Genomic DNA, 11,697 nt, shown 5'->3' with positions numbered 1-11,697 from the left:
ATAAAGCTGCTAGAGCTCACATAGTGGATTAAATCCAAATCGGTTGCAAATTGCTCTCCCTGCTCAAACCAGCGTGAAGCTGATTCCAGAGGAATTATGAAGCAGAGGATTTTTCACAGAGCAGATCCTTAAGATGAAGAAGCAACACTACCAGGGACTTGTATGAGGGCACATGAGAAATTAAAAGACAGCCCAGGAGACAATATAGGAGGTGGATATAATCTTCACTTACTCCTTTATGTACTCTGACCTCATCTCTGAAAGTAAGAGCTTGCATATTTACATGCTACATTAGGATTTAAGATTACTTTTGCAGCCTGATAATCTTGAAATTGAACTCACCCTTAATGCCAGGCTAAAGCATAGCACCGATTTAGCATACTAATGTTCTGTAATGCATCAATTCCTGCTTAGAGTCATGTACATGTAAGACACTGAAGAGGTTTTCAGAGACTTGTAATCTTATATTGAGTCTTTCACCTGTAGATTACCAGTTCAAAGCCAACTCAGGCTGTTACAGAACTAAAGCTACTGAGATTCTTCAGAAGCCTATGAAATTAATGTAATGGTCTCAGTCCAGATCCTACATCAACGCAATCATACCACTTGTGTTAAGGGCTGAACCGGCATGACAAGAAGTGCTTTATGCTTTCACTTTTAGGCAGTCCTGGTTGAGGCGGGAGGGAGAGGAGAGAGGGAAGTGGGTTAGTGTGCACTACTGATCTACTCACAGGGACTTCTTTTCCAGGGATGCCAATCTAGCAACTTTCGTGAGAACCCAAATTCATGTGGAAAAATGTGTAACAAAAAAATGAAGACAGGCTTGAATTTCTAATCCAAATGTACTTCTCTTTATTCAAACCAGGGGTAATCACTGGTTAGTGCAAAATGCACCTAAACCTTTTTTGCCTGAGGGAAATCTACATCTTAACAAGGCCTCCGTTAACCCCGAATGAAACCCACAGAGGATTTAAAGAGCTCGAAGCACAGATCTAAATGCTGTACTTCATAAGTGACTCTGTGCATCAACAAGTCTGCACCTGCCTTGTTACCCATTCTATACGGTCAGGTAACAAAAGCAAAATACACTCAGTAGATTTCTTCTTTTAACTCCCAGAGTTTCTGGACCAACTGCCCCACTACTATGTTAGAAGTAAAGGGGTTGAACTGACCATCACTTCCAATAGTGCTAACGGAAACCCTGTTTTAAATTAAAAAATAAGCCAGCATACATAGTAGAAAATTTCTCTTAAAAATTTCACAATCTGTAAATGTATATATTTTTCTTTAAACATAAAAGTTTACAATATACGGTAAAACAAAGGCTCAGGAAAAATAATTTCAAAAAAAGAAACCTGAAGTTTTGAATTAAAGCTGAAGACATTTTTAAAACCCTGTAGTTTGAACCAGTGACATTTTCTTTATTTGTGCTGATGGGTCAGAGAAAGGAATATATTTAAAACCTGCAGTCCAAACACCCACAGCTTTGCCTTCAAAAGCCATACCCCCTCCCAATTTCCCTCCCCCAATGTTGTTAGCTTTTTCCTCCATCAAGTATGTGATTGTCACAAGTTCAGAAGTCTAGGATTCCCAGGTTCAGCTGCTACCAGATATCCCACTGTGGACAGGATTCCCTGATAGCCAGCACGTGCTAGCGTCTGTAGGGGTGAAATCCTTGCACATTATGGTTCTGTCCTCGTCCAAAACCGCTTCCTCCTGCAGGTGGGCCACTTGATGGTGGCACTGAGGGGCCTCCATAGGAGGGGGGCTGCTGGCTGGGGTCGGAGAAACCTTGTCCAAAACCACTCAAATCTTGTCCATAACCTGGGAAAAGAGCAAAAGCTGCAATAAGCTTCTATTACAATCCACATGCTCAAAGGTAGAAGCACAGCATCAATTCAAAACTGATGCCACACACCAATGCACAGCCTTGTGAACACACAATGGTGTGTTGGTTTAATACCCAGATATAGTAGTCGCCTTTACATATGATCAAGTTATTTAGATTTACATGTAGAAAATACAAGTAACGATAAAAGGCACAGAGGAGAAGGGACTAAATGCATAACTGGAGATGGCGCTTTTCATTTTAGATCCAATCTTACCCATGCTGGTGGTGGCCAAAATGTTTTGCTATTGCTGTTCAGAGGCTTCTGTAAAGCGGGTTGGAGGGATCTGTTAGTCCATAACAGATAAGTGTTGGTATTGCAAAACTAGTATTCTGTCAGTTTCAGCAGAAGTAGAGAAGATTAATAGCTACTAGTTACTATAGCTGACATTTTTAACTGAAGAGTCAGTAAAAGACTGACTGCACAAAAAACTGAAAAAAAAATACAATTTCAATTTTCCATGTATGGCCAAATTTTCCTTTGCTGAAAAGACCCCCTGCTAAGGTAACTATAGGAAATTTAAAAAAGGAGTTGTCAGACCACAGATACATGAGAAACTGGTATTTTCTGAAATTAGCCAGTTAAAAATCAAGTTGGCAGTGTCCCTTTCAAAGGACTTGGTGACTGGACTCCCATCAACCCACAGACCAGATTTAGAAAGCTTGTTATTGCCACCACTGCATCCGTCATGTGGTTAGAAGGGAACTTCAGCTAATTGGCATAAAAATCCAACACGCTTCTCTGGTGTTAACTCACTGCCCAGAGCCAGATGATATAAGCAAATTGTGTGGCAAGTTTCTTCTCAAAGGAGGCTCAAAAGAACAGCAAAAGCTATTTTATCATCAGCTTCCCACACCACTTAAGCATGCAGCCCATCCTAATGTAGCAAAAACAGGATGCAACCAATTGGATGTTATATGGGAATAGCCATCCCTCCTGTACCCTTGCTATTCAATCCACTGCATCAGTCTAAATTCTTTTACTAGGCTTACTAGTTTTAGATCTAAAAGTGAGCCTCCCCTCTGTTAACTTGATGCTTATTTATTCTGTAAGTATCTTTTGGACAGGGTAACAACTAGTCTCCTTTCCCTAAAGAGACCTAAAGGAAACTACAGAACCAGGAGACTTCTACCTTCTAGTACAGCTTCCCACTGCCTTGTCAAAGAGGCTGTACATTCTATCCTGGGGCTGAGGTCAGAGATTTTGGTGTAACAGTTTTAGAGTAAGCAGGATGACAGAGGAGACAGAGACCCTTTCAATTTGGAGAAAAAAAAATCCCTAAATTCCTGGAAGCAAATGGATGTGAATAAATAGTACCTTATTAAATACGTTAGATTTCTTAACTATCTTTCTGGTGATTAAAATACAACTGTCAATCATTAAAGGCATCAGCATGAAATTCCACTATGCAAGACAGCTCTGATAAGAATCCAGTAATTATTCAGCAGATCTCAAACACTTTTTCTGCACAGAGTTAAAGCAGTGTTAACTCTGCTAATCCAAAGCAACAATCTCTTGGTATCCCTTCAGTATTTCAATTTCAAGCTCTGCCAGTCTCACAGGACCTAACTACCACTAATGAACCCAAAAAATGCCTTTTTCATGGGCTTCCCTGTTTGAAGATTTCTCAAGACACTAACTCAGCCATTTTTGACACAAAGATCAAGGGTGGGGTCTTGAGTAAAAACCACACTACCCTCACCAGCACTGTGGCTTGGTCATAAAGGAATCCAGCAATCAAACCAACAGCCAACCTTTTTTTTTTTGGGGGGGGGGGGGGGGGGGAAGAGGGAGGGGAGAGGGGGCTTTAGTGTACTTTCCTCCATTAAACTATCCCAGCTATTGGTCTGCACTGTCACTGCCCATAATGACACAGCTTTAGAGTGACCTGGTTTCGAAGTCAGTTGTGTCAACAGTAGCAGGGGATATTGCCTCTGTAGCTTAGGGTAGCTAAATAAAATTTGCTTACACAAGACAAACTAAGTCTTGCAGCTAGAACACATTTGGGAGGGAACAGCAGCACAGTCATATTCTAACACCACATTTTCTCTTAGGCCAACTAATAGATATTTAAACTAGATTATCCTTGGACTGTAAAAAGCAAACATTTCCAAGACACAATACTTATCTCACCCACCCTTAAAGAAAAGAGACCACGAAAGAAACAAAAGTTAATTTCCCAAATGCAGATAAAGTAAGAGCATTGGTTGTAAATAGGCTCCACCTACCTAGGATATATCACTGCTCAGCCTGACCATAAGAGTGTAAACAAAGTATTGGCGCGTAGCCTGAAGGGTCTTGAGAATAGGTACCCAGCCCTAGTAAGAAATGAGGAGACCAGGGTGACTAACCCCAAGGCAGCCCTGTACAGAGATATAATTTTTGGGGGGTGAGGGAGACACACCCTTGTTAGTTTAATTTACTAAAGTGTTTACATTTATCCCAGCTGTAAACATAGCAGCATTTATGATGCTGGGATGCTAAGATGAATCTGCAAATGCCAAAAAGATTAAATACTTAGATGGCTTTTTAAAGTCTATAAACTCTATGCATTTAAGTGAAAATACAAAAAACTTGTTAACTGCCTTTTGTATACCAATGCTGCTAGCTGTATTATTGACATACGAAGTTCCAAAGAACTTAAGAGGTTAAAAAGATCTTAAATATAGCTTTATAAACACGTGGAAGAGGTTATTGACTTGGGTGGTAATACACTAAGTTGAATACTTATATATAAAAATAAATTTGTTAGTCTCTAAGGTGCCACAGGACCCATTTTTGCAGACACAGACTAACACAGCTACCCCTCAGACTTGAATATTTCCATCCCTGCGTACATACATTGTGAGTGCAGTATTGTAAAGTAGTTTGTTTTCTGGCATGAATTCTGGGGGTGGAAGAGACTAACCTACTAATGCATTTAACATTATCTGACCTCCTTTCTCCTCTAAAAAAAAAATCTATTAACCTGTAAGGACGAAACCACCAGCATTTCAGATATTCCTGGGGGGCAGAGGAGGGGCGGGAATGGTTCCCAAGATGTATACAAAGATGCAGCTGGTACTACATACTCCTTACATCAGACAACCCAACTACCCCTCACCGAATTGTTTTGAAAATTAGTCAGCCAAACTGAGTGATGATTTTTAAAATGATAACTGAATGTTTCTACATAGAAATCTTGCAATAGGAACTTTAGGGTCAAGTTCCAGGTATGGAAAGTTCATATATAATCAAATTATGCCTTCGCTGTTTTGATCCATTTTAATTATTGGTATTAAAGCTACCAAGACAGAAAGAAATTTTCGTGCATCAGTTTTTATTCTGTTCACTAAATGTTTCCCCTCATGCACAAGAGAGGCATGTTTCTGGGAGGACAAAAAAACCTTCCACCAAAGTCAAATTGGGGCAATTTTCAATCCCAGCTATTGTATCTAGGACACAAGCTTAAGAACATATCTAACCAAACCCACTATAACTCTAACATCCTCACCTTATGCATGTCAAGAACAAATGAAAGTCTGATCTCCTCCTATTAGGAAATCTTATACTTTGGATTTTCTGTAGTCCAAAAAATATCTGTTCAAAGAACTTTAAGAAATGGACATTTCACATTAGCAGCTTCCACAGGTATTTTACACAGAACTGGAAGAGCATGCATAAACACAGGGGGAAAGCGGGTAAAATGCAGGGACCATTCTTGAGTCTTAGGCTCATCTTGTGTAGTATGCTGCCTTCAGGAGTTAACAATGGCCAATAGTCAAAGAAGGCACAGCCACCCACCCAGTTAACTGGTCAATGCTCTCATGGAAAGCTTGGGTGCAAAGATAAAGTGAAAGAACTCCTTCCTTAGCTCCACAATTAGTCATCTTTACCAGTAGCACAAGAATTTGACTTATATTTTCATCTTGCTATAGCTTACCTAGTAATTGTTCTTTATCATGCAGCAGTGAGCTCCAGAGACTAAGTATCTGTTTTTGTTTTAAATTAGCTGAGTTAGTTTCAACAAGTCTTATGGAACAGGTACAAAATGAGCATGCAGGTCAGATTTTGCCATACTCTTTATTTTGGCTCAGTCAATTCCCTTGTTATGCTAAAGTAATTAGTTACTACTTCTAAGTACCACTATTCTCCATTCTGAGCTCCACCCTCTTATGCAAATCTCATCACTCAACCATTTTCAGTGCACTTTTCATAGTGCTGTGTGTCAATTCTAGTGCATCTTCCTTGAGGCAAGGTTGCCAAAATTCCCTTTGACTGATACCCTGTTAACCAAAGACAGTTCAACAGAAAAGGAAGAACTACTGAGCATACCTTGCAGTGTGAAATTGCTATTAGCCAGGCTGAGTAGGAATGGTGTCCCTAGCATCTGTTTGTCTGTAAATGGGTGACAGGAGAGGGATCATGTGATGATTACCTTTTTGGTTCTCTCCCTTTGGATCATCTGGCATTAGCCACTGTCAGCAGACAGGATACTGGGCTAGATGGATCTTTTGGTCTGACCCAGTATGGCCGTTCTTATGTGAGCTGAACAAAAAAGGGTTTAAATCTGAGCATTTGGGGGAATGCAAGTGGCGATCTATCCCACCACTGCAAAAATCTCTAGAGAGCCAGATAATGGGCAATACTTAAGGCAGGGTGGGAAAGAAACAATATTGTGATATCAGATTATGTTTTGGGGACCCTTTGGCACTCCCACCATTAGTACAAATGCTGTCAGCATTAATGCACTGCTTCTGGAAACTCTGATTTTTCACTAAATCATTATGAATAAAAGGAAAGAAGAACCTGTGGGCTGAGAGGAAAGGTTGCCACTCTGAGTGTATTTTATACACTGTTACTTACCAAACTGGCTATAAGGGAATTCTGGCTGAGCAGTTGGGGGTTTGCTCATGTCCTGAGTTGCCTGAGATGGTGGTGGTGGTGGCGGGAAAGCTAGTGGTGTTGCCCCAGGAGTAGCAGGTGGAGGGGGTACTCCAGGAGGGGCAAACTGGTCAGGTGGAGGAGGTGGAGCACCATATCCAAAACCTGATAAATAAGAGACAGAGCATAGAGTCTGTGACAAGAGACCAAAAGCACTTTGACTTTTCATCTGGCTTCAAAGTAATTTAACATTTTGTTGTTAAACCCTTTATAATGTGTCTATAGAAGAGATTATTTGTTGCCTGCAGCTGACCTAAAGGGACTGATTTAATCATTTTTACAGTTATCTTATTCACAACTAAAGACATTTAAGAGATGCCTCAGATACCAAAAGGCACATTGTGGGAGCAGGGAAAGGCATGGCGAGTGATCCCCCCAAATGCCTTTCATCCATCCAAATAACGTTGTCAAAAGCTTCAGGCTGAAAAATCTTGGGCAGGCTGCTTCCTCAAAGCACAAGAATTAGAACAGGTGTATAATGCTGGTCAAGAAACTCTGGATAATTAATGGAACCTTTCTTCCAGTTTTAACCCAATTGTGCACAGAAATTTCAAAGGAGCATAAAGTTAGGCATCCAAATCCCATTTACATTCCAAGAGAGTTTAGGATAGGCTAACATTTTCAAGGGAGCCTGTCTCTCTAGTAATACTGCATGTTGAAGACTAGTTTGAATCTCACTTCTTAAAAGGATAGGTCAAAAGTAAAATAAAACACGGACAAATGGAGAGGTTATAGTATTTCTGAATATCACTTGTATGGTCAGAATTGATGGATTAAAAAAACTAAAATCTGATTTCTGTTTACAGTACAGAAATATCTGAGTGGATCCACAGGTGGAACAAATGTGAAAGATTCCAGTGTTTTATGCCTTTCTGTGAATTCAAAGGCAGAACAGAAGTGAGTAAAACCCAATCTTACATTCAACAGCACATCACTGGTTCGAGACTCACGGAGGACACTTACTAAATGGTGGAGGGGTCCCATAGCCCTGTGGGAACCCTTGTGGAGGTGGGAATCCTCCTGGAGGTGTAGAAACTATGTATGAGGTAAAAGGTGGTGGCGGAGGTGGTGCTCCTCTTCCTGGAGGAGGTGGTCCATACCCACCTACAAAATCCAATACAGAGTTGTGAGAACAAGTGGCACTTCAACTAAACATAGCAAAAACAAGTCAAACTTAGTGCAAACCGTACAAAGAGTTGTTAGTGTTTTGGAAACAAACTCCGAAAAACCCTTATCCTGTCTCTGGATGCAGATTTTGGGATATGCTCAGAGAACTGACTGTAAATAACTCTACAGTTCTCTTTGTATTTAATTTCTTGATGGCCAGTATTGGCCATTATCAGCAAGGAGGTGTATTCTAACTCCCAACACTAAACAGAACTGTCAGCCCCTTGTTTTTTCCACTACAAACTCAGAGGTCAAGTTTTAAAACCAGATTAGAAGTACTACACTTGAGAAATTTACATCCGCCATATATTCTCACTGAAAATCAATTTGCATCTGCTCTAACAGTTGGCCTTACAATACACTAAACAATCAAACTTTTGTAAGCTACTTACCAATTGCCTGTCCAGTTGGTAGCCACATTCCTAAAACAATGAAACAGAAGGATAGTTTATCCACTTGCGTACCGGAACTGATCTATTAAAAACAGCATATAATGCAACTCTGAAAACTCAGTGTTTACATCAATTAAAGAGCTAATGCAAGAAGTGCTCAGGAGTCTCAAAACCCAAATTACACTCAACATTCAGAGCACATTCAAGCATTAAATGACATTTCACAACATTGTTTAAGACGACTAAGGATTGCAAAGGCGAAGGCATAGATATGAGGTGTTTCAAATATAAAGCTAATAAGGTGTACCATTCAACTATTTGAAGTGCAACCTCATTTTATATTTACTTCAGTGTCAAATACATTCAACTTTCTACTTTCAGTTTTGCATTTAATCCCTCCCACAAACTAGTATAATGATACCTTTCCCTGCAAATAACCAAGATGAAAGTGATCTAGTTTCTCAATCTGAGGTTTGCAGAGTAGCAAATCCATGCAGACCATCAAAGTCACAGCTGCAGCTTTCAAGTTAATAAGCACCATGGGGAAACAGTAAGCCCTCCTCTGGGGGGCATAATGGACGAGGTGACACCACTCCCTTTCCCAATGGTAGTCACTTCTCAGATCTGAGAAAGGCAGGCTGTATATTCTGTTAGATGGCACTCAATCATGCCATCTAATTTCTTCAGGTTAACGAAACATTCTTTCGATGAATTCAACATGTTTGTGTTCCAAAATCTTGGGGTTTTTAATGGCATTCAAAACTAAAACAAAGGGCTCAATCAAGAAAAGTACATGCATGAAGTGCTCCCCTGCATCACCACTGGCAACTAACCACAGAGCTGCTTGTTACTTTTCCAAGCTACACTAAGTAATGAAATACTAAAAAGACACAAGACCGCTTGTTTTCATTTCATATTTCATCTGTAATTTCTCTTGAAACTCATTTCAGACATCTCATCTTTGAAAATCTATGTTCCATAAGTATATTTAATCAGGGTCCCATGCCACCCACATTCCCACAGTTGTGGCATCATGACAGTCTCCCCATGATACAAAACATGCTGATTTGGTATTTCCGCTCCCCACACAAGAACCAATGACAGCAAAACCCCCACTTAAACAGACCGGGGGATGTTGAAGAAACAGAATTTGTGCTAGCAAGACCCACTGATTTCTGCAGCATGCCACTAAAACCAAACAATGAGGGAAACAGATGTAGAGTACTCTGGACTGTCTTATGTCGCTGCATAGATGGCGTCACTCAACTTGGAAATGGCTGTGTCACTAGTGAGATGCTACCTTCTGAAAGAATAATGCAAGTTGTATGTGGTCTATAACAAAACCATGGGTAGTGGCAGACACTTTGGTTTTAGTTTTAAGGAAAGCAGGAACCACACCTGGGACTCTGGTGCTCTGAAGGCCCCAAAAGAAAATTTACCTTGAGGGCTATATCCTTGTTGCCAGGTAGGAGGGGGCTGACCTGCCCAGCCATTGGCAGCACTTGGCATGATCCGGCTTCCCCACTGGCTGGCACCTGGTGGCCCTGGAGTTTGGCTTTTACTATCACGAGGTTCTGCACGTTTTACCTCCACCTAAACAAACAGAATAGCCATTCAGGAGACGATGTAGGTTAGTACACCCCCCTTCCCTTCACACACACCCTTAATTACACTTAAGACTACACTTAGCACTTATGACTTATGTCTAAATACTTAATTATAAAACTAATTAGGCCAGTAATTTAAAAAATGTTTCTCAGGTACAATAGATGCAAGTCCTATATCAACATATTTTAAAGCAAAACATGTCCTACAAACCATTTCTGTTGCATTATATTAATTAGTGATTTGCTTGCTTATCTTAAAGCAGCAGTACCCTCTTACAATGAATGGCTCTTCGCTAAAAATTTATAGGCCCAAACTTAACAGCCTTTAGAATATTTTTGAATGTTCACTGTGACATTTAAAAAGAAAAACATTTTTAGTAAAGATCTTTCCACAAGCAAAGAGTCTGCTCTGAAAAAGGATACTAATGCTTTAACATTCAAGAATGATTGGGGTTCATTTGGAAGTTACAAGTTTAAACCCACCCCATGTACCTGCAATTTCAGCTCTGTTCATACCTGAGAAACACACATTTGTTTGTTTGGGTTTTTTACTTAGGTTTTATTTAAAAGTCTAATGGAAGATAAAGACTTACCTTCCCCAGGCTAACGCTTAAAGAATCTCATAACTCAAACAATGTCAGAGGGAATGGATGTGATAAGAGAATCTTACATTACATCTAACAAAAAAGTAAACAAACATGCAAGTAATAAAAATGGACAATTGAGTCAATAAGAAGCAAATCTTCATACTGTGTTAAGTCAGTGACAAAAACCTTCCTGTTTTAAAAAGTGTTAATAAGACTTAGTGCTTAACTTATTTCATTTAAAGATTAAATGTCTTAGGGCCCCAAATGCCTCTGACCTACTTAATAAGCTCCACATTCAACATAAACCTCTCCCAAAATTTTTTTAAAAAGCCAGTTTCTGATTAAGAGAGACTCAGCATGCATGTATGCTGAATTAAAAAGTCTTTTTTATTTTATGATTAATGTTAATGGGTGCCAGAGTACAAAGAAAATAAATCTCAGTCACTAATGGGCCTGAGTAGTATAGAAAATAAAGTATTCAGAATTCTTCCTGATCTGTCTTCAAACCATTCATGTTAGAGAACAAACAGGAAATTGGCACAGCACAAGGACAAAGGCCTCCCTCCTTCCCTTCTTCTGAAGATGCCCCAAGGACATTATACATGAGAGTAACCAAACCTCTGTCAGCTGAAGGCCCTGCTACAGAGGAACCAAGGGAATTTCTCAAAGAACTCAAATTAATGAGTCTGAACTCATTTTCCTGAGGGGAATTCAGTTGTTGCTTACAAAAGCAAAGTCCTGATTGTGATTTTAAATTTTTACTTTTAGTAACAGCACACAGATGCAGATTCACGTCAGCAATGCATTTTTAATTATAAAAAGGAGTATTTTGAAATCTTGAAGCATTTATTAATAATCAATGACAGGGTGGAGCCAATGTTACATTTATCTAAATGGCAGAATTTCACTAACCTGCAAACTGGTATTTGGAAGTGAGAGACTCCTAAACTGGAGATTGGGACAACCTACTGCAAACCAACTTTACGATCACGATGAGAATTCCAGACCTGCTTATGGCCAAAGCTATAAACATTCACAAGAGGCAGAATTGCCTAGGTTTCTTTCATACAACCAGGGAGAATATTGCATATATTTGTGCACATTTTAGACCCAGAAAATCATTTAATCTCTG

General features: G+C 39.7%; 1 protein-coding gene across 8 annotated transcripts in view; it reads right to left on the bottom strand.

The window, feature by feature from the left end:
• Positions 1–828: 828 nt before the first annotated feature.
• DAZAP1 (DAZ associated protein 1) overlaps positions 829–11,697 on the bottom strand; it is a 38,077-nt gene continuing 27,208 nt past the window's right edge. For 3 of the 8 annotated variants that reach the window (XM_075902688.1, XM_075902689.1, XM_075902695.1), the window contains 6 exons: positions 9,811–9,964; positions 8,372–8,401; positions 7,776–7,916; positions 6,735–6,917; positions 6,204–6,266; positions 829–1,824 (listed from right to left, as the gene is read on the bottom strand). In XM_075902688.1, coding sequence (XP_075758803.1) covers positions 1,652–1,824; positions 6,204–6,266; positions 6,735–6,917; positions 7,776–7,916; positions 8,372–8,401; positions 9,811–9,964 — 744 coding nt within the window. In that variant the 3' untranslated portion in view covers positions 829–1,651. Of the gene's footprint in view, positions 1,825–4,117; positions 4,208–5,837; positions 5,861–6,203; positions 6,267–6,734; positions 6,918–7,775; positions 7,917–8,371; positions 8,402–9,810; positions 9,965–11,697 lie in introns of those variants that run through there. The other 5 variants (XM_075902691.1, XM_075902690.1, XM_075902692.1 and 2 more) reach the window with 4 other exon arrangements.

The sequence above is a fragment of the Pelodiscus sinensis genome, chromosome 19, assembly GCF_049634645.1.
Source record: "Pelodiscus sinensis isolate JC-2024 chromosome 19, ASM4963464v1, whole genome shotgun sequence".
Lineage (NCBI taxonomy): Eukaryota > Metazoa > Chordata > Testudines > Trionychidae > Pelodiscus > Pelodiscus sinensis.
This window is presented reverse-complemented; position numbering and strand designations above follow the sequence as displayed.